The 22,560-nt window shown below is 42.5% G+C and overlaps 1 protein-coding gene across 2 annotated transcripts in view; it reads left to right on the forward strand.

Moving 5' to 3' along the window:
- The first annotated feature begins 2,221 nt into the window (after window positions 1-2,221).
- Window positions 2,222-22,560, forward strand: part of cdh7a (cadherin 7a) — a 52,316-nt gene continuing 31,977 nt past the window's right edge. The window contains exons 1-3 of one of the 2 annotated variants that reach the window (XM_042107740.1): window positions 2,222-2,381; window positions 7,319-7,830; window positions 21,771-22,065. In XM_042107740.1, coding sequence (XP_041963674.1) covers window positions 7,588-7,830; window positions 21,771-22,065 — 538 coding nt within the window. In that variant the 5' untranslated portion in view covers window positions 2,222-2,381; window positions 7,319-7,587. Of the gene's footprint in view, window positions 2,382-7,252; window positions 7,831-21,770; window positions 22,066-22,560 lie in introns of those variants that run through there. The other variant, XM_042107750.1, reaches the window with a different exon arrangement.

A 22,560-nucleotide genomic window follows, 5' to 3' on the forward strand; every position in this document is an offset into this window, starting at 1 on the left:
AAGCAAAGTGTAACAGTTCAATTTAACTTTGTATTGTTGTTATGTCGCTTTGGACAAAAAAAACATCTTCTAAATACCATAACCATGACCAAAACGATTGAGGTCAGGGCTTTGACTCCTCCAGAATGTTCACCTTGTTGTCTTTAGACCATTTCTGTGTAGTTCTCACTGTAGGCTTCGGCTCATTGTCTTGCTGGAGAGTAAATCTTCTCCCAAGTCGTAGTTCTCTTGTAGACTGAATCAGATTGTCCTCCAATATTTCCATATATTTTGTTGAACTCATTTTACTTTTACCTTTACAAGCCTTTCAGGGCCTTCTTCCGAGAAGTACAGCATGATGCTACCACCACCATGCTTCAAATTAGGAATGGTGCATTTTTGGTGATGTGCAGTGTTTAGTGTCCGCCAAAAGTAACATCTACTGTAGTCTGATAGCCAAAAAACTCAATTTTGGTCTCATCAGACCAACAAACCTTCTTCCATTTGACTTTGGAGTCTCCCACATGTCTTTGGGCAAACTTTAGTCTAGATTTAATAAGAGCTTTGCCACTCATGCATTGAGCTTTGACTGGTGAAGAACTCGGGCAAAAGTTGCAGTATGTATAGTTTCTCCCATCTCAGTTGCTGAAGGTTTTAACTTCTTCAGAGTTGTCATAGGTGCCTTGGTGGCTTCCCCCACCATTCTTATTCTTGAAAGGTCACTCAGTTTGTGGTGACGGCCTGACATTTGCCATATTCCTTACATTCCGTAATGATGGGTTTCACTGAACTCCAGGGAATGTTCAGTGACTTGATTTGGTTTGTATCCATCCCCTCACTTATGCTTGTCAATAACCTTTTCTTTGAGTTGTTTGGAGTGTTCTTTTGTCTTCATGGTGGAATTACTGATTGATACTGTGACTGGACCTTCCATACTAATTGATCAGTGACTGGACCTTCCAGACGCAGGTGTATATTACTAAACTATACAGACTCACTGCATTCAGGCGATCTCCATTTCACTAATTGTGAGACTATTAGCACCAATTGGCTGGACCGCTGTTGATTTAGGTCAGTTACTTTAAGGGGTGGGTGAATATTAATGCAGTCGTTTATTTTGCATTATGTATGTTTAATTAATTACCATTACTTTGTAAAAATTTGCTTTCACTTTGACATTAAAGAGGGGATATTTGTAAATTATTGTAAAAAAAAGTCCAAATTAAATTGACAAGGATTCCATTTATTAGAGCAATACAAGGGGAAATATCCAAGGGGGGTGAATACTTTTAATAGGCACTGTAACCCGCTGTTTACAATGGTTTGTGTCATTCCCTCATTTAACGCTTATGTGGTGGTGGTGCAAAGCTCCATTTTGGGTCCATTGCCGCTCTTTCTTTATCTGTCATCACTGAGCCACAACTTCCACAAATATCAAAGACCTCTTCGTCGCTCAGATGATGATTATGATGATGATGATGATGATGACAAAGACAACTACAACAACAACAACAACAATTATTCATTATTATTAACTCCACAATTTTCAAATGAATGTGTTAGAAACAACACTGTGTTGTCCCTATCTGAGCATAGAGATGTGTTAAAAACAACACAAGTTGTGTTATTTTCAACACATTCGTTGTAAAAGTGCATTGTGTTATTATTGCTATTATTACTATTATTATAATAACACTTATAATAATAACAACAACAATAATAATAATAATAATAATAATAGAAGTAATTGTTTAGTAGTAGTAGTAGTAGAGTTGTTACAAAGCAGCAGTATGGTAAAACAGCAGTCTTGAATCACTGCCATGTGTCAAGTGGAGGACGAGAACATAGCCATATGGCTCATATGGTTCAGTAATGGGTTATTAATATCAAGGAGCAACAGCAAAAAAACTATGGGAAACAAGTCATAGAATGCTACCTGGACAGTAGCTACACCTTGTAAGGCGATTGACACGAGCACCACCCCTTTAAAAAACCAATTCCTGCTGCGATGCCAGTGGAATCAGGAGTGCTCGCTGACAGATACAGAACTGAGGATGCCAGTGCGAACTGTGCAGTAGTGTTGGAGAGGTGTAAAAAGTGTCGCAACATTTACTCCTAATATTGTCCTACATAAGTTTTGGAGAGGTCTGAGTATCTCGGTGTATCCGGACTGGTTCCTCCGAAACGCCCTCGATAGTATGCGGTAGCCTTCTCAGCCTGCATTTTGCTGCAGCTGCGACTCCTCAATGAGGCTCATTGTAGCGACAACACGTTGTTAGGGCAGCCGAGCCGAGTGAGCGGCGCAGTGAATGTAATCACACTCAGCGGAGAGCGGAGCTGCGTGTCGGTGGCATCGTCCGGCTGTGCGGGAGCAGGACAGCAGATTTCTAACGAGCTACTTGGTAAGAAATGCTGGGCATTTAGGGTGCATCTGTATAACAATTCCCAGAATATGTCAATATTTTACTTTTTGTGTGAATACAGTGTTGCTGTGCGTAATTTACGCAGCGCCAAAGGACTACTAAACATACCAAGTATTCGCCAGCAATATTTGCGAGGGATTTTATTTCGAGACGTGAAGTTCAAGTGTTGTAAATCGTAAGCATGTACGATGAACAATTTCACATAATTGAAGAATGTGAAAATGTTGTTAAATACAGTACATATTTTGACATGAAAACAATGATTTATTTCGGCTACTCTAAAATCGACTATGCGACTGTTTGTGGCCGTACATGTGGTGCTGTTCATGAAGGCTACAAAACAAAGCATCTCAAAAAAACTTCGGTGGAGATTGCATCCTCAATGCTCAAATGAAATATATTCTCCTTAAGTAAGTTACTTATGCTGCACAATTTAAACTGTGGGTAGCCTTGTTAAAGTTGAGCGGGCTATCTAGTAGCGCAAACCTTTTTATATGATATAGTTAGCTAAAGTATGTTTTACAAAATAGCGACTGTATTCTCTCAATACCTGTAATTCCTGGTAAGATCGGTCAAAAGTTTTAAATTGGATTAGACACCAGCGATACATATATAATATGGTATTACCACGGAGGAGATTTGGATTGTGAAGACGTATTGAAGTGACACAGGTAGGTTACTGCTTTTTAAGTTCATGGAGAATTGAATTGTAAGTTAGCTTCACAAAACGCAAAGTCTTTAACCTAATGAACTGAGCTTGAGAGGCGGGCTGAATAAAACTAAGTTCTAATGAATACTCAGACGTGTGTCTGCATCCTTCTGATTTCATCATGAACATGTTCTGTGTGGCAAAAATAAAGGTATAATTTCAGATATGCCCACTGCCAAATCGCAGGCGCGGAGTAAGCTCAGTTGGCTTGTTATAAAAGTCCTTAGAAAACAATAACACCGAGGAAATCTAATTGCATTTTAGGAAGCGTATGGCAACTGATTTTGAGTCTTAAACCTTCTCTCATTGCCGAGTCTCATATGTCCACTAGGTGGAGTAAATAATGGGTAAGATGTAAAATGTGAGTTGTTCCGTGAAGCATGTCAATATCATACAGGCAGGGGAGCAACCGTCAAGGTATGGAGCAAGTGTGAGGATTTGTGACCATTAATAGAGTTGGAATTATAGACGACTTCAAAGTAAATAAATAAATGAATCAATACGGGCGAAATAAATGAATCAATACGGGCGGGGGGGGGGCGACGACTCTCCATTAGACTAGACTATTCAGTATTATTTTAAACTCTACAGGCTATGGCATTACAATAATGGAGACAAGACAACTGCTAAATGAAGAACAAAAATGCTTTTTCCTCTCTGAAAGGCAAGTCTTGAGAGGATACCTTGCTTAGTTTAAATAAAAAGTGTGTCTTTGCTACTGTGCTTCTCTCTAAGTCTGCATCGCAAACAAATGCCAACTCCCTGGTGGAAGTCTCAGCCCCTCCTGAATGCACACGCAGGGCTGAGACGGCAGCCACAATAACGAGGCCATATGTTACCAGTCCTCCCCATGCCGTGTTTGATGTCCAGATGCCAGGAGCTGAGTGAGCTGCTCCTCCATTTCTGAGAGACCCATCTCTGGACGACGCCACCATCACTCTTACCCAGCGGGTGGTAGTGGTGGCGGTGGTGGTGGTGGGGGGGGGTGGGAGGGTGTTTAGCGCTGGTGACTGTGCCTTCGTGCTTCGCTCCCGGCGCAGGCGGCTGCGGTCGCTCTCGCTCCGCAGGGGGCCCGGCGCTCGAGCCTGGGCACCACTCGTCAGATGGCACAGGAGGCTAATGAGACTTCATCATCCTGCCTCGCACCATTTGGGGCCAGCCGCACCCAATGCAAAGTCCGGGTCCACAGCCAAGCCCGACAGCGAACAGATTCACCCAGGGCTAAACATGACGGAGGAGACAGGGAGAGAGGGAGGCAAGGGGAGGAGAGGAGGCCAAGATGGTAGAGGCCAAATGGAGGGCTGCTTCTGTGCCACTGTTCCAACGCATACAAGTGATGCAGACGTGAATAGGAAGTGAATGAATCAATCTGTGTTCTTTACACCTTTTCAAAAGGTTGTTAAGCTTTTACACATGGGCAAACTCACTTATACGCTTGAGCAGCATAGTTTTCTGGCAGGCCCTCTTTCCCCCTGGAACACAGACATTACATCATGACTTTGTGTCTGTGCTGTTAAATGAGCTTATGTAGATGAGTCTCATTGTGGTCCTTTTCTTCAAATCAGAGTCCACTGTTTTAGGAATAAGCTCGCTTTGTGCAAGGGGAACATAAACACATCACTTTGGCGGTAATCTTAGGTTACAAAAAAGGTGATAAAGATTCAGAGATGACTCAACCATTTAAAGCCTTCCGCTGCAGCCTCTAAATCTTTGTTCATCTTCTCCTGTCGACTTTCTAAATATTGGCCAAATTGTGGAAGGTGTTTTAAAAGGCTTGAGATGTAATCAGCTGCTAAGCACTCGTAATTCCCCCTATAAGTGAGGCTTATAAAAAAGATTAGGTGGGTTTAGATTAGACATCTACCCTCCGTGGTAGTCTGGCTGTGTCGCCATGGAGAACGGGTCCTTGCTGACCAAAAAACTGGGGAAACTGGACTGCCGCATCATGTGCCCAGCGTTATGAGAGCACAAAGAATGCAGGGAAACACCTCTCACTATGCCTGGACACACTGATTGTGTAGATTCTCACTCCAGATGTTGCGATAATGAGAAAAAAAGACTTGTTCGGTTTCTGCCAGATTCCATTTATCTTGTCTGGATCTTATCTGTGGAGTGGCTGAATTTCTATTCCTTAGAGCGCAATAGACTTTTTCATGATGCACAAATTGCGCATAGCCGTGCATCATGCACAGGCAAACCCAATCATAGAGCTCTATACACTAGTTCATTTGCCCTATGAATGGTAGCATGTTGTGCCAAGCTGAATGAAAGGTTTACTTCCATTGTTTAAACAGCATGCCTATGCCAAAATGCTTATCTGGATCTGTCTTTTAAATATCATGGCTTGGAAAGATCTGTGTAGTATAACAAGGAATTTCTATGACAATCCACTTCAGAATCAAAATAAGCTGTGTGGTGGAGTCCTGCATTAGTTCTTTGTGAACTGTAGGAAGGGCGAATTTCCCCCGAGAGGACCTGTACTACCACTCTGCCCGAAATCATGTTTGAACTTCTCTTTTCCCCCAGACTGTAAGTGTTTGACTTAAGAAGGCTGTTTGAAACACCTAAAAGGTTTCCATGCAGTCAGGTCCTCCTGGGACCCCTTAGGAGGATTTTGCAAGTGGAACATTTCTCCTGGTACCCAAGGTTACTTTGCCTTGAAAGGCAGTTGTACACTGTTGTTGGAGCACAGTGTCACGTCCTGGTTTCTGGCACTCTATTGGGATAGACTTTTCTGTCATAGAAAATGGCAGGTAAAAGCGCTGTTTATTATTATTTATATCACATTGTTGTCACTTAGTTTAAATGTTTTTCAACTGTCTGTGTCTGCATTATCATTATGTAAAATACACCACCTTTTTATCTCACATTTAAACTAAACACAATCTCTCTCTCTCTATGTCCCTTTCTATTTATCAATATTTGCAGTGAAATATTTTCATATATTTTCATATTCAATTGATGTGTTTCTCTCTCTCTCTCTCTCTGTCCCTCTCTCTATTTCTGTGTCTTTTAGCTTTTAGTGCCTTTAAAGACAGAGCTGTATGTCAGTGATGCTCTCCTGCAGCTTTGTTTACACACCTGAACCTTGCGTCCATCTTTTAAGCCTCAAAAGACAGTTTATTACGCTCCACTCACAGATGAGAGAATGATATAGGCCATTACAGCGACCTATTTGAGAGCACACCGTAATCCCGAACAGTCAAACTAACTCAAAATAATGATTTAACACAACTTAATCCTTGAAAAAAGAAAGTACCTCTTAACTATATATTTTCTATATAACTTAACTATGTACATTTTAACTCAAAAGTACATTGTTTAAAGAGCAACTCCACTGTTTTGAGTGTTGCCTAGATTCCACTTTAAACTTTATTCCCATCATAGGCTGGTCTCACTATTAACACTCACAGTCAACCAAATAAAATATTTTAGTTAACATAACTCAGTTGTTTAGAGTGTAAGTCATTCTGGGTAATTTACTGCCATGATCTTTGCTTAAAAAATAATCAAATACAGTTGCCAGGGTGTGCATTTGATAGTAACAGCAGCTCTAAAATACTGATGCAGTGTTGGACATGGGTTGTGTCTTTATGGTCAACTTTGACATGTACTGGTATAGTTCAGTGTTGGTGAATGCTTTAAAGGAACACGCCATGTCCTTTTCTTCTCTGTACTACAACTCTGACACCTCCACCATTAGCCATTAACTCAGCATAATTCACTTGGAGTGGGATATACCAGTTAGCCTATGGCTCCCAAAAGTGACAAAACAGACATCCTAACAACTCCAAAAGGTTATTATTTACACGTTGTGACTTGTGTATTTACCACATGTAGAAATTACTGTGCAAAAATAGCCACAGCCATTTCCTAAGCAGATACATAATCTGAACTATATTTTCATGTTGGCGAAGCACCACTGATGGCAGTTCAATGTAGTGTTAAGAGTCCATTGTACAGTTGTGAAAAATGCCAGATTTGTTTGCAAAATGCTCCATATTTTATGGTCATTGAACTGTATTTGAATTGATATTACTGACTTAATTACCCTAAATATTAGTTGATTAGTTTATTAGTTTATAAGATTAGTTAATTCGACTTGTCCGGGTTTACCGTGCATGAGAGAACTGGGCAATATCTCATAACATGTACTGTACCTCTCTCTGGCCACCACTGACCTTTCCTCTCTCTTTTTTTACCCCAGGTGAGAGGACAGCAGCACTGTGACAGTCTCGTACATGTAGGAACTTTGAGCTGGATGCTGTGGAGAGATACCAACCCACCATTTCAGTCCAGACTGGAGCTTTGTGAGACACACAGAAAAGCCCAAATCAAATTTGGAGCAGCGCATGTGTTGAGCTTCCTCAAGATACTGCTGGATTCTATACAATTTCGTTGCCCTCCGTATTTTTTTTTGTTTGTTTAAATCGCATATCATTTTATTTAGTTTGTTTCATTTCTCCACTTGCCCAAATGAAGGTGTACAGGCCTCTTCTCTGGAATGTGATCAGCCAGGCCGCCCTGCTGTTGGTGGCCCAGTGGGAACTAGGATGCTCCGGGATGACTCTAAATTCAGTTCCTCTCCCACGGGCCCCTCTCCGATCCCCCAGGGCCAGCGCAAGAGCGCTGGCCCACAGACAAAAGCGCAGCTGGGTGTGGAATCAATTCTTTGTCCTGGAGGAGTTCACAGGTGATGAACCGCTCTACGTCGGCAAGGTAAGACGGCGATGTTAAAAATAGAGATGTTGACAGCAGTCTATGCTAATATGGAGCTTGTGGAGTTTGTCCCTTGTTCACTGCTTTAGGTGGCAGCTCTAACAGAACGAGAGACGACGCTAATTAAATTTAGCTCAGGTGCCACCGCACTGCAGAGGTTTGAGGTGGTTCTCTGTGACGCACAAGCTTGCTGCTTTGACTTTGCCCTTTGAAGCCCACGTCTCCCCATGATAGTGACCTCTACGGATGGAGTGGCTCCAGAGCTTTGGCAGGTGATGAGATGGTACCTGGGTCCCATGTGGGGGAACCCATGCCCTGGTGTTGGGGGTACATCTGCCACTCGCCGAATAGCTCATGTGGCAGGTTTATTTTGAGCAGCTCTTGGGGTATTAGAAGCTGTCTGCTCAGGTGGCTGTCTCTTTGAAACTGGAGCATATATGTTGTAGACGATGCAAAGTATACAAAGAGACTGAGGTGCTTCCTCTAGCTTTGCAAATTCACTCTAGACAGTGGGTGATGAGATGTTAAAAAATATCTTGTATTGAAGATCTATGATGGAAAAGTGAAAATGAGCTGTATTTTCACAGATTTTATATGTACTGTATAATATATCACAGATTTTGATAGTTGTACAGCTACCAACATTTTTACCAAACTGTTGGATTTCTGTGTTTGTAATTTCACATGTTATGCATGTATGCGAAAAGGTAGATAAGAAATGTCACCTAGAGGAACAGAAGGTCAAGCTGATTTTGAATGTACTTGGTAGACTTATTGAAAGTCATAATTTCATATTTAAATAGCTTTAAACATAAAAGGAACAGGCAGGTTAAAGTAAGAGACAAATAAAGTAGTCATTGGTAAAATACCTCCAGCCCTTTAGCAAACAGCTCTAGACAGTTGAAAAGACCTCCCTCCATTGAACACTTAGATTTCCACTGTGCTTTAGTTGTAGTACACATTACCATTTGCCTTCCATATCAAAGAGTCTCGTCTAATATTAGTATGTGCATATTGGTTTTTGATAGTCAAAACTTGTCAACTCTAAGTCGACACACAGTGGTCATCAAAGCTCGCCTTCATCTTTTAAATGTAATTAACACTCCTAGAACATGATGGTGCAGGATACAGCAGAGGAATATGTCAGTTTAATAACAGCCTGAGATGGTGTTTGATCCTCAGTCTTGGAGAGTGTGAATGTGATAGCGGTGGATTGCATGCTCAGAGGGAACAAAGGAGGAGAACCTTACTGAACCTCATAGTCTCCTAAGAGATTTCTACCATGCTTTCCTCCTTTCCTCTCTCTCTGTTTCTCTCTCTTACACACACACACACACACACACTTTTCATGACCAGTTTGTTTGATTTTCACATTTTCATTGACATCAGGGGAGAGTTCTAGAGGGTATCCATATTCACCCTGGCATACCGGTGTGTGTGTGTGTGTGTGTGTGTGTGTGTGTGTGTGTATTCACCCTGGCACACCGGTTTGTGTGTGTGTGTGTGTGTGCCCCCCCCCCCCCCCCCCACACACACACACACACACACCGGTATGCCAGGGTGAATATGGATACCCTCTAGAACCGACTCCTTTTTTATCTGTAGGATGGAGCATGATGTTGTCAAATGTTTGTATGTATTTTATATATACCCAGAAGCAGGTATTGGATTTCTTCCAAATGTCTCTGATGGATGAATTCTAAGGCAAAATTCCAAAATTGCAGCCACCAAGGATTTATGTCCCACACTAAACCTCTCCATAGACCACTGCAGAGCTTCCTGCATATCATGAAAATATCACATTATCAATCAGTCGAGTGTCTCCTTGTACCCACTTCTTGACATGTAGTTGGGAAACAGCGTGTTTCTTGACCATCTCAGAAGTTCTCGGAGCTTTGCTGTCGGTGCAGTGCTCTTTGATCTTTACTGTTGCACTCCAGAAGTCTAGACCGAGTTCCAAGTTTCAGCGTCCGGGTCCTGATCCTGTTTAATTATAGAACAAGGAGAGTCCATTAATAATGAACGGTTACAGCGGGAGATTTGTCTTGATATAACATGCCGGATGTGACAGCTTACTGATGAACCTACTGTATAAAGTTGCTATAGATTAGTTTGCCGTCTTTTCTGAAGATTCACCATAATTCCATAATTCAAACAGCTCTCTGTAGTAAGTAGCGATGTAAAAACTTAGTTGTGCTGGATCTGCAGGAAGAATGTGGTGAATAGATCTAAATCTGACTCATTTAATGGGGGAAAATAAATCAAATGCCTAACATTTTACCAGGGGAAATCAAGATGTATGGAAAGTATGTGACAAAAGAGGTGCTTTCACTGAATCTTGATAAAGAGGGGTTTTTTTTCAGCTTGGTCTCAGCACTACCATTCCTTTATGTTCAATAGGTGGACGGCAGTACTTGTACTACACAATTAGCTCTTACTGTATGTGCATACTTGACCTGTAGCACAAAGGCACACAGCAGAGCAATCTTCCGTTCACCATACCCATTACATAATGCATTGGTACTGACAAATGCCTTTTTTAGATTTAGAATTCATGATAATTCATGTACCCTTACTGTAATGTGTTACCAGTTTTTTTTTTGTCAAGGGATAGTTTGTGTGAGTCTTGTGAGAGATGCTTTCTTTGTGGAACAGTGTGTGACTGAAATAAGGCTGTTATGGTCTCGCACCACAGTGGCTTCCTGGTGGCATCTTTTTGAGAGTCTAGTGTTGTCTAGTTTTCTGAACTTTTTAGAGCTGGAACGTTGCCTCATCTAGATGTTTATGTTGCTCATTACACGCCACGAGAACAACCAGATCACTTTGAGAGTCGTACAACACTCTTTACATCCACACTCTTCTGACCTACTTCAGACGTTCAGTTCCGGGATATATTTGCATATAGTAGGCTGTATTATTATAATAAAGTGCCATGTATTTATGATTCCTGTAAAACATGGATCCTTGATTGTGTGAGTTCTACATATTGAGATTGATTGATTGATTGAGATTGTAGACTGATACCAGCTGTGTGCTGATGTACTGTGACCAATGGAGCCTGTTCAGAAACAGTGGAACATGGATATAATAAACAGATTTAGAGAAGGCTGAGATGGAGAGAATGCCAAAGAGTGCAGGATGAATAATGCATGGCCGTGTCTCCAAGGAGGACTTTAGTAATATAAACAATTATTGTTAATGACCTATGTCCTCACTGAAGGCACAAACTCACTTACCAGCTCGTTTAAGTACAGAGTGGCTATCCTTGAAATGTAATAGTTCTCTTTTCATGATGGTCAGTGTACCGTCACTTGGACACTTAATCCTTGCTCATGCAAGTGTGAGTGGAGAACACATACAGTAGTTCAGTACAATTCTAGTGGACGCCTGCATTCATGCATAGTGTCCTCTCCAGTGTGTCGTCAGTACCGATACTCAACTTTGGTGTTCCACGTGCCCCAAGTGGAGTAATCCCTGGATGCTGAGTGTCCGATGGCTTTGGGCGAGGGCAAGTGAGTGAGTGGGCATGTGTGTGACGTGGTGTGGTGTGGGGCATGGTGTGAGGGGACGTGGTGTGGTGTGGGGCATGGTGTGAGGGGGCTTTGAGGCCTGCCTTAATTGGTGCGGGGCCTTTGATGGTGCATGCGAGTGCTGGAGCATCAGGGAATCTGCTGCAGCACTGGTCCATTTGCATTTTCATTTCCCTCTTCTGGGCTGCCAAAACCAACTTACACTTCAGCCGCCTGCTCTGTCCACGTCCTCCACCCAAACACCATGCACACACACACACACACACACTCTCAATCACACACACACACACACACACACTCTCAATCACACGCGCGTACACACACACACACACACACACACACACACACACACTCAAACACACACACACACACACACACTCACACACACACACACACACTCACAAACCAAATGTGCCTCTAATGAGGGCCAGACCTGGCACACCCTCTCTCTCTCTCTTTCTCTCTCTCTCTCTCTCTCTCTCTCTCTCTCTCTCTTTCTTTCTGTCCGTCCCTGTACAGTGTTTGGCAGTGAGGAGGCACCACCCCCGGCCTGGCCACTGAAACCCCTTCGTCAGCCAGTCGGAAGATTAAACATGTGCACACCACTCCTTGCTACCCTCCCACCACATCAATGATTCGCAGCAGTCGAATTAAACAAAATGAAATAGTGGAGCAGAAAGCAGCCTTTTCATGTTGGGGATCAACAAGCCCCCCATCCCCACCCCCCAAAATCCTCTTTGGAGTGATTTGGAACATGTGTTTTCTAATGAAATGCAACTCATCTCAGATAGGGGCTGCGTTTCATCTGTGTCCCAGAGTGCGTGCAACACTGCCATGACCATTTGTCGGCAGTGCAGATGAAAGCCATCAGGCTGGTAATCACCAGCTCACTGGCCAATGATAGCCTCAGACACACCTACACGCTGTACAAGCACAGACACACACACGCACGCACACATGAAGTCACAGGCTACGTCTACACGAAACCAACAGGTGTATTTTCTCTTACCGCGTTCACACCTTTAACGATACCGGTGAAGAAAAAACTTGCGTGCACACACAAGAGGTGAAAGCAGCTAAAAGTCGATGGCGACCAGTCGTGCAGAGGCTTCACATTTACAGTAATTTGCGTAGAAGACAAAACATTGTTTAACAGTCGCATGAAGTAAGGAGACTACAGACAATTCGGGTTTCAATTCAACTGTTAAACTAATAAAGTTAATTTTCAAGGTATGTGACTGCTATATGGAATTTGAAATGCTTACATTTTAAATTAGGTCTGAGCACCACTGGAGAAAACATTAACATACGTTAGTCATAGGTTGTAGTAAGCTAATATTTAACTAAGTTAAGCTAACAGTGTGCTTCTAACTTAGCCATAAAAGGCTGATACATTGTGCACATAAATCATGACAGGGGAAAGAAAAAACATACAGGGGCAGGTGCAAACCCATCCATATGGATTCATGATACACATAAAGAGGTCAGGAGATATATACTCTGCATACAGACTGCTCCCTCACTGACCAGACACCAAGTGGAATGGCAGATAGTGAATGGGCTTCCTTGCAGGTACTTACAAACACGGCATAGAGGCTCTCGTATGAGCAGGTCTCTTTAATAGGAGCTGGCAGCCCCCCTCTTTGTTGGGAGAATGATATGAGCTGACACCTCCAGATTTAATGAGATGAATGGGAGGTGAGGCTCAAAGGAGAGGATTCTTGGCTGGTATCTGTGGATGGATGGAGGCATAGATTTTCTCCAGAATGGATCGGCAGCACAATGCGGCAAAATGCATTTGCATTTATATAGCACTCTCTTAGGTGTTGATTCACCTCGGATATTACAATGAAGGGGGGGGAGGGGGGCACACATGCCATTAGATGGCATTCAGAAAGGCTGGGCAATCAGTCCCGTGGGTTAAGGAGCCATTGCATACCGATGCCATGGAGCTGTGGGGATGTGGTGCTGTCTTTGTTACATCATGAGTCTGTCTGCTGGAGCCTAATTGCTGTGGCAGCTCAGGCTGTTGGTGATTCCAGGGAAGCTCAGAAGATGACAGGCAAGACATCACACACACCTGAGTTCCTACACGACACGTTAGTAATGTCTGCCCTGCATCCATCACTTCCTCATGGGACCCCTCAGCTGTAAGAGTTCTGGAGAAAGTGCACAACAAAATGTGTTTGGCAGATTGCTGATAGAATTTTGCTGTTAAATGAGAATGCTTTATGGGTCCACATGTGCAGTCTTTCATTGATTAAACGTCATTATTGAGAAATGATCATACTGTTTCTCAGAAAGCTACAGAAACTTTCATGGGATGGGGTGGACCATCCTAACATCTGGAGCTTGTACAGTATATTTCTGGATAATGCTTGTTGAAAAAAAGGCCACAGGTTGGCAACAGGTGTTGTACTTATGTAAGTTCTCCATTCACTTACCTAACTCCATTCATTGTAACCTGATGTCAGCAAGTAGTATGTTCCATCACAACTCTTGATATTGTTCAGTGAAGTTCTGTTTTTTTTTTTTTTCAGCGGAAGCTTTGCTGCTCCACAGTGTCTGGGTTCTGTACATCCTTGATTTATTTGTCAAAGCTGACCTGTGGATTATATATTAGCAAGAGTGGTAACTCTATGGACCCTATCCAGTAAGCATTGTCAACACATTCATAGAAGATTATAAAGCATTCATAAAACCTCAACATTTTATCATCAACATTATGTTTATCAACATTAGTATGTATTACTTTATACATATGATGACTGCACTCATATTGCATTAGGATGTGTTACAAGCCTTTACAACTTGTAGTGTCACAAAGCGTAGTAAAATTTATTTGACCTCCCAATAATGGTAGTATTACTGTAAAGAAAGTTCAATTTCAATTTAATTGTACTTATAGAGCGGCAAAACATTACACATGTCTCATGGCGCTTTACAGAGTGTTAGACAATCAGAGAAAAGAAAAGAAAAGAAAAGAAGGGCCATGGGTAACAGGGGCGAGGAAAAACTCCCTAGAAATGGAGATACAGTACATACAGTATAGGAAGAAACCTCAAGCAGATCCACGACTCAAGGGCCTGACCCATCTGCCTAGGGTCAGTTACAGGACAGTAAGGTCTGTATACATGACAAATGCATAAGTTAGTCAGGTGTAGAGAATAGGACATGGTGTTTAAAGCCACCTGAGGTGAAAGTTACAAGAGTTGGGATGAATACATATCCGGTATGATAATGCATTAATCCTAATTTAGTGTCAGAAAGTTCAAATAGTCCAGTGTAGGAAATTAAATTGTCCAGGGGAATAGGATAGATAGATAGATAGATAGATAGATACTTTATTGATCCCCAAGGGGAAATTCAAGGTCTCAGTAGCATACAGACATCACACACAACATTCACTAACAGCAGAAAAAGTAATTAAAAGTGTATAATATAAAAAACACAACTAGGCAATAAGGACAGTAGAAGATAAAGAATATACTAAAATACAAATTATACTAAATAACACTAAATCTAAATCAAGTCTAAAAACAGTAACCACATAGTGGATGATTTAGCATGAGACGCTTGCAATGACGAGGCAGGGACTGAGCCTGTGATTCTCTGTGCATACTGTAGTAAGGTAAGGTGCTCTGTGAGAGTGAGTGTCATGGTGATGGTGCTAAAATATAAATAAAATAAAATAAATATGGACATATAAGAGAGTAGGCAAGGTAAAAAAAACTATAGAAAAACTATATATATATATATCTATATAACTATATTAAGTGAAGGAAGGGATGGAGGGAGGGGTTATGCATATGTGCTAATATAGCACACAAACAGTGAAGCAGTAAGACAGTGGTAAAAAGTGGCTAGTGGACAGACAGTACACAAACATGGAGAGGGTGGAGAGGCAGACAGACTACGCGGAGAAGTCTATCTCTCCTCTTCCCTTAAGTGAAGCACTGAACAGTTCAATGGCCCTGGGGACAAATGAATTCCTCAGTCTGTCTGTTGTGCAAGGCAGTGAGCGAAGTCTTCAGCTGATCAGGCTCTTCTGCTTTGTAATAGTGCTGTGGAGTGGATGACACTCATTGTCCAAAATGTTGATCAGTTTGTTCAGGGTCCTTTTGTCAGATATTGAAGTGATGCACTCCAGTTCAGCTCCCACTACAGAGCCAGCTTTCCTTACCAGCCTGTCAAGTCGCCCAGTATCCTTCTTCTTTGTGCTTCCTCCCCAGCATACCACTGCATAGAAGAGGACGCTGGCAACAACAGACTGGTAGAACATCCTGAGGAGCTTGCTGCACACATTGAAGCCTCCTCAGGAAGTACAGCCTGCTCTGCCCTTTCTTGTAGAGTGCATCAGTATTGGCTGACCAGTCCAGTTTATTGTCATCAATGGAGACTGGTAGCAGAGCAGGCTTAAACCTGCGGAAATCCACCACCATCTCCTTGGTCTTTGAAGTGTTGAGTTGAAGGTGATTGAGTTTGCACCATTGCACAAAGTCCTCCACCAGGCTCCTGTACTCCTCCTCTTGCTCGTTCCTGATACACCCCACAATTGCAGTATTGTCAGAAAACTTCTGCATGTGGCATGACTCGGTGTTGTAGCAGAAGTCAGATGTGTACAGGGTGAACAGGACTGGAGAGAGCACAGTTCCCTGTGGGGCTCCGGTGCTGCTGATCACAGGAGTTGTCAAAGGGCATGTGGTGGGTCGGCAGGACGGGCCAGGAATCCGGGCAGAATTGCCATAGGCAGGTGATGGGTCGCTAGGCTGTACGGGCCAGGAATCCAGGTAGGGGGACAGTAATAGGCGATGATAGGGCAGTCATAGGGATGGGACTTCAGGTGAGATGAGTGAGAAGAGGGCCAAGCACACAGACGGCTGATGACTGGTGATGGTATACCTCACAAGTGAGGTAAGGGGGAAGAAAAAGAGATGTAGTAAATAACTGAATTTCAGACTTGTAGCCATACAAGTCTGAAATTCAGTTATTTGTCTGACAAAGGGTCTGGTCTTGGAATTAAGAATGTTGGTAAATAAATGTCAAATACATTTCAAATAAATTCTTGTGCTTATGTCCTTTCTATGATTTTCAAGTACATGTAATCTGACAGAAGCTGTCCAATCATACTACTTTACTTATTGTCTGTAATGATGCCTTATGGCCTTTTTACGAATTGTTATGCATACATCTCACTTACCTATAGTATTCACTGGGGCGTTGTAACTCTTGTTAGGAGCAATTATAAAAGGAGTATTGGGGAAAATATAAACAAGACACATATGTATATATATATATATATATATATATATATATATATATATCATGAAAGCTTGCATGGGTATACATTAAAACCTGTTTGGTGAATCTACAGAATCTGCTAAAAAACTGTATAACAACGAAGTCATTGCAATTATCAAGAGGTCATAAGATCTTTATAATGCTTTGTCACACTTGTAGTTGTAAAAACTTGTAAGATAACATCATAATGCTTTATGAGTGCAGAAATGGGGTATGCACAAATAGTTAATGTTAATGATTACAAGGCCTTACAAATGCTTTATAGCCCTTTATTAGTGTATGTTACCTGAGATTTTTGTAACACTTTACAATAATGGTACATTATTTAGCATTATTTAAGTATTAGTTAAGCATCCTTAAGTTATGTTGAAAGCATACTGAATAATGATGAATTAAGTGTTTGTTAATGCTTAACTAATACTTAACTAATGCTAAATAGTGTACCATTATTGTAAAGTGTTACCGAGATGTTTGCTCCGAAATCACATTATGAATGCCATATGCGTGGCGTTGTGCTCTATTTATATGTCCTTGAATGCAGGGTTGTGCACAATTCGAATTGCAGTTCTGCTTCCTATTTGCTGCCTCAATTGAAATGCAAGTGAAATTCAAGAATTTAATTGGAATTTAAGAGCCAGTTTCAATTCAATTCTGGAATTTTGCACAAGCCTGCTTGAATGAGACTACAGTATATTCCTGTTTTTTTGTATCGCACAATCGCTGGCTATCGCTGGGAGGCCTCTAGTGATCAGCTGAACTCAGGGGAGACTGCTTGCAGCTGCTTCTCAGCTCTCGTTTCCTGAGTACTTACACGGTGGCTTTACAGCGTCGGGCTGTGGAAGGCTGCTTTTGATGTTACACACAACTGTGTCACATGTGGTCAGTGTCAATATTTTATCTTTCAAATGCCAGTTGACACATTTCCTCCAAGACCATGTGCTTATTGTTTGCAGCTGCGGCTGTGCGTCTGGGATGATGGGGGCCGTGGAAATGAGCTTGTTCAATTCAAAACCGTCACAAGTGATTTTTCACTCTGTATATTTCATCCAGCTGGTGGCTTGGTTGAGAATTTCAGCTTGGAATCCCAATCAAAAGCACTATAACCATGTTACAGCCGTGATGACACAATATATTACTTCCACTATATCACGTGTCATTTCACAACCACCATCAGTGAAGCTCCCACAGGAACATATTTATCTACTTGGCCTTAGCTGAATTCATCTCCCTTAAGGATCTTGCCATTCATGGCTAAAGGTTTACTGGTGCCTATGTAAGGGTTTGGACAGCTCATTTAGAGAACAAGACAGCTCTATGCACTGCCTTAGTGACTTATGTGATAAGAGCCATTTGCACAAGCCTCATGTGAATGGTGCTGAGGTAGACCTGTTACTTATTTCCTGTTGACATATTTTTTGTCAAACGTAGGAGGATTTTGTTTAGTCATATAATTACGAAAACCTTTGCAGTAGCCATTGATCATTGCAGGGCCATCTGTACAATAACTGTAATGTCATCATCCAACTGTGTGACTGTGTGAAACTGTGTGAAAGCGCATGGGAAAGTTTCCATGGTCATTTCACTTTAGAGGTCACTTTTAAAAAGGCTTATGCAAAAGTTGTCTAAATGCTGTATTTTCAATCAAGATGGGAGCCCTTTGAGTTGACCATTTGAGTGTTAAAAGGGGTCACTTTTGGACACGTCCATTTGTGCAAATTAATTGACATGACACTAGCGCTGAAAGCACGACACCAGCACCAACACCAGCACTGAAACATGCCAACCACTCAAGAAATGACACTCACATCAGCGCTTTGCCAGAGCAAAGTCAATTGTAAATTGAAAGCCATTTGTTGTGGCTCCCGCTGAAAGAGGCAATTGACGCCTCTTGGCAGAGCGGGCAGCTCCATATTTGTCATCAGATGATATTTGGAGGGGAAGAGGACATCATATTAAGGGCATTCCAGCAGGACGGGATAGGAGGAAGGCGACAGATGAACACTAAATTAGCTGCGTGTAAAACAGGCTGCGTTGGTAATCTGGGAGTGTAATTGGACCCCAGTGCTTGCCAGAGACAGATGACAGGCTTGTAATGACAGTCTTCATTTGTCTCCCTTTATTGCAGAGTAATACACTGGCAGGGAGAGCCTGGCAACGGTCCTGAGGGGCGCAGACACAACGAGATGCCTGTTGTACCGCTGTCCATATCAGCAAAGTCCTTTTGCAGTGGGGCGCACTAATTCATCCTTAATTCAGACGCTGAATTTAGATCAGCAAGCAGTTCATCAGCATGATCCTGCTCAAATATAACCTCCTTGTTAGTATGATTCTGGATGCGAATGTAACGCGCTGTCAGGATGGGGAAAATGTCCCTATGGGTTAAATCATTTGACTTAAAGCCCTCGTGAGAGGGTTCACGGCTGTGGATGAGAGATTGCTCAGATGTGACTCGGCTAAAAATGGTCGCGGTGATGGACAGGGGATGTGTGAGTTAGTCTGCCAACTGGAAGCTCACTGATTTAGCCTCGAAGAGGGAAGGGGAAGGAAGTGCATCTCGGGCTGTGGTGAGGCGCTCATGCCAGAGAGCAGGATGGAGCTAGAGGCCTGCACTTCAGCCCCTCCCCTTTGTCTTTGGAGCAGCGCTCCTCTCCTGTGTTATATACCTCCAGAGATTGGGCTTTGTCTTTGGAGCAGCGCTCCTCTCCTGTGTTATATACCTCCAGAGATCTCGTTCTCTCGCTCCCTTTTTACAGTAAGCCTGACATGTGCCCCTTCCACCCCTCTGCTTCTTCACCTTTCACCTCATTGTTCTCTCTCTCTCTCTCTCTCTCTCTCTCTCTCTTTCTCTCTCTCTCTCTCTCTCTTTCTTTCACACACACACACACACACACACGGACAAACAGTTTTGTCTGTCATCTGTATGTTGTGGTCTTCTGTTCCAGTCTTGATCTCCCGGTCAGGCTGTCTGTGTGTCTGTGTATGTGTGTGTGTGTTTGTGTGTGTGTGTGCGCGTGTGTGGTGTGTGTGTGTGTGTGTGTGTGTGTGTGTGTGTGTGTGTGTGTGTGTGTGTGTGTGTGTGTTTTGCGCTCTTCTCTCCAGTACTCAGGGAGCTGCTACTGCATGGGTGCCCAGTGGAGACAGGAGGCATGAGGCTGTTAGAGGGAGGCCTGTCAGCAGGCAGAGCAGTCAGAGCAGAGCATGATTCACACAAGCGCATTAACACACACAAACAGTCCCTGACTCACACCCACACACACGCTTTATTTGCAGAGGATTGGCCCTTAAAATGGCATCTGTACAGACTGCAGTGGCTGTCATAGCGTGACATGAATTCACTGATATGATTTACAAGGACTCCACTGCTGGGGGGGGGGGGGGGGGGGGGGATAATGCCAACGATTGACGCAAAAACTAGTTCCATGGTTTTGCAAAATCACAAGGATTATCCATTGACTCAAAAGGAGGGCTGGGATTCAACTGTTCTTGAACAGGCAAAATTAATGAACTAAAAGTGCCCCTTTTACCGCTCCCTCCGCATGCATCTCAGCTCTACCTCCCACACACCCCTTCACAGGATTCCCTTGTATTTGTTATCACACAAGCTTATTCTCCTGCGACAACTTGCATCAATAAATTACATGAAGGTCAGAAAAATATATGACCTCTTTTGTTCAAGTTAAACAGTAATTGTAAATGGTAAAGAACATTGTTAAGCAGAGGCAATTAAGTTGACACAATTGTTTTTTTAATTTCTTAGACATGCATTGAGTTACACCAAAAATCCTTGACTGTAACTTTTAACCCCTTTCTGGCTGCATCATTGAGACACGGAATCATATGTAGCATATTCTAGGTGCATCGGAATGGCCTTGTGCATGAATATAAAATAACATTCATGACCATCAGGCTTTTTTTTGTCCCAAACGTCTGCAGCTCCTCATTAACTTCCATTTATTTGCCAGTATGAGTTGTCTTACCACCTCTACGGAACACATGCATGTGGTATTATTATTTGGCAACAGGTTTTTGTTTAAATGTCATGTAAAGGTCCATGTTGCCACGGTGGTGGAACAAGTTTTATAAATAGAGAAAGAAACTGCAGTATTAAATTATTAAATAATAGTCATGTTAGACTACACCTGTAACGTTTTTAAAGAGAGATCAATTGAGGCTTATGTTACTATACTGTACTTCTGTGTTCTGTAGCCAAAGGAGGGTCTGTTACTGTAGAGTACCACAAAACAAAGCTTTTGGGCCAGAACACAGCAAATTTGAAATCAGGAGTGCGGACAGGTTCTTATACACATTGTATTTTTGCTCAACAAGTGACATTACAGTGAATGTGAATTGCACTTGGTGATATTGTATCTGTGTCACTGCTCATGTATAGTTGGTGTTGTATTTTGATTTAATTGCACTCACAGAGGGTATATTGTGGCGTCTGTTAGGCTCTTTTGTTAAATCAGCCATAGTTATCAACAGTAGGGCCTAAAGTAGAGAACAGTGCTTGACAGATATACTAACCTCAGAATGCAAATATCACTGAGAAACTAAGTGACCTCCCAGACCATGGCATAAAATAGTGGTTAAGGAATATCATCCTACCATCCCATCCTGCATCCTACAAAGTGGAGCAGTGGGAGGAATACTTGAAAGGCTACACTTGTTCAGAGCTGATATATTTTGTTGTACAACACAAGGCTGTATTGTAGAACACCATTGTTATTCATGTATTCCCATGTAATCTAACCATTTTAACTTTAAATGGGTTTTGCCAAGATGAGACAAAAATGCATGTGTTAGATGTATGCATGTGTGTGTGGTTGTATGTATGTGTGTGTGAATGTATGTATGCATGCATATGTAATCTGACATGTATCAAAAACCAAACCAAAAAACACAAACAAATTGTTGTGACCCCTAGACTTTGGGGTGTTTGGCATTAGCACATAAATAGCTACTTCAGTTGGATAAGATTTGACAAGCTTTTCTTGTCAAATTGCACAGACCCTAAATTGGATTTCACAAGCACAGCTAGCGAGAAATGGCCGAGATGGCTGTTCTGCAACAACCACATCCTCACAGTCTTTTGCCTTTCATTCCACCCAGCTGCACTCGGATGTGGATAAAGGCGAGGGCCAGGTGAAGTACATCCTCATGGGTGAGGGCGCCTCCTCCATCTTCACCATTGATGAGAACACGGGGGACATCCACGCCATCAAGCGCCTGGACCGCGAGGAGCAGGCCTACTACACGCTGCGCGCACAGGCGCTCGACTACCACACCAGCAGACCTGTGGAGCCCGAATCCGAGTTCGTCATCAAGGTCCAGGACATCAACGACAACGAGCCCAAGTTCCTGGATGGACCGTACAACTCCAGAGTGCCAGAGATGTCCCCTGTTGGTGAGTGTGTGAATAAATCTGTCAGCCCCTTATGAAATAAGACACAAACAAAGCATTGGGGCTGGTCAGGGACTCTGGCCTGTCAAGGGCCGCTGTGTTAAGACGCCTAAGGGCTGTCACCCTTCTCTGCACAAGAAGACAATAAGCTGATTTATTTGTTGGGTCGAATGGCACAGCGTCTTCAGCAGACGCTAAAGGCTAGACTGGCAGCCTGTATTACAAATGCAATTTATGTCTTGCCTGCTCAAATCTCCTGCAATCTCTAAACACTGCCATTAGCCTCTGTTAAAGCAAGTGACCTCTGTGCGCAATCACGTCTTTATAGATCCATTTAAAATCATTAGCAGCCAAGGAGTGATGAATGGATTTGATTAACAAGAAAATGATTAATTTAATTTGGTAATTAGAAAGTGAAGCCTTGTTTGCTTGCAAGTAGACCTTTGTGTTTATCTGCCATATCCCTGTAAGCCAATGCTGGGAAAAAAACATCTTTGT

Source organism: Alosa sapidissima, chromosome 1 (assembly GCF_018492685.1).
Source record: "Alosa sapidissima isolate fAloSap1 chromosome 1, fAloSap1.pri, whole genome shotgun sequence".
In the NCBI taxonomy this organism is placed as follows: domain Eukaryota; kingdom Metazoa; phylum Chordata; class Actinopteri; order Clupeiformes; family Clupeidae; genus Alosa; species Alosa sapidissima.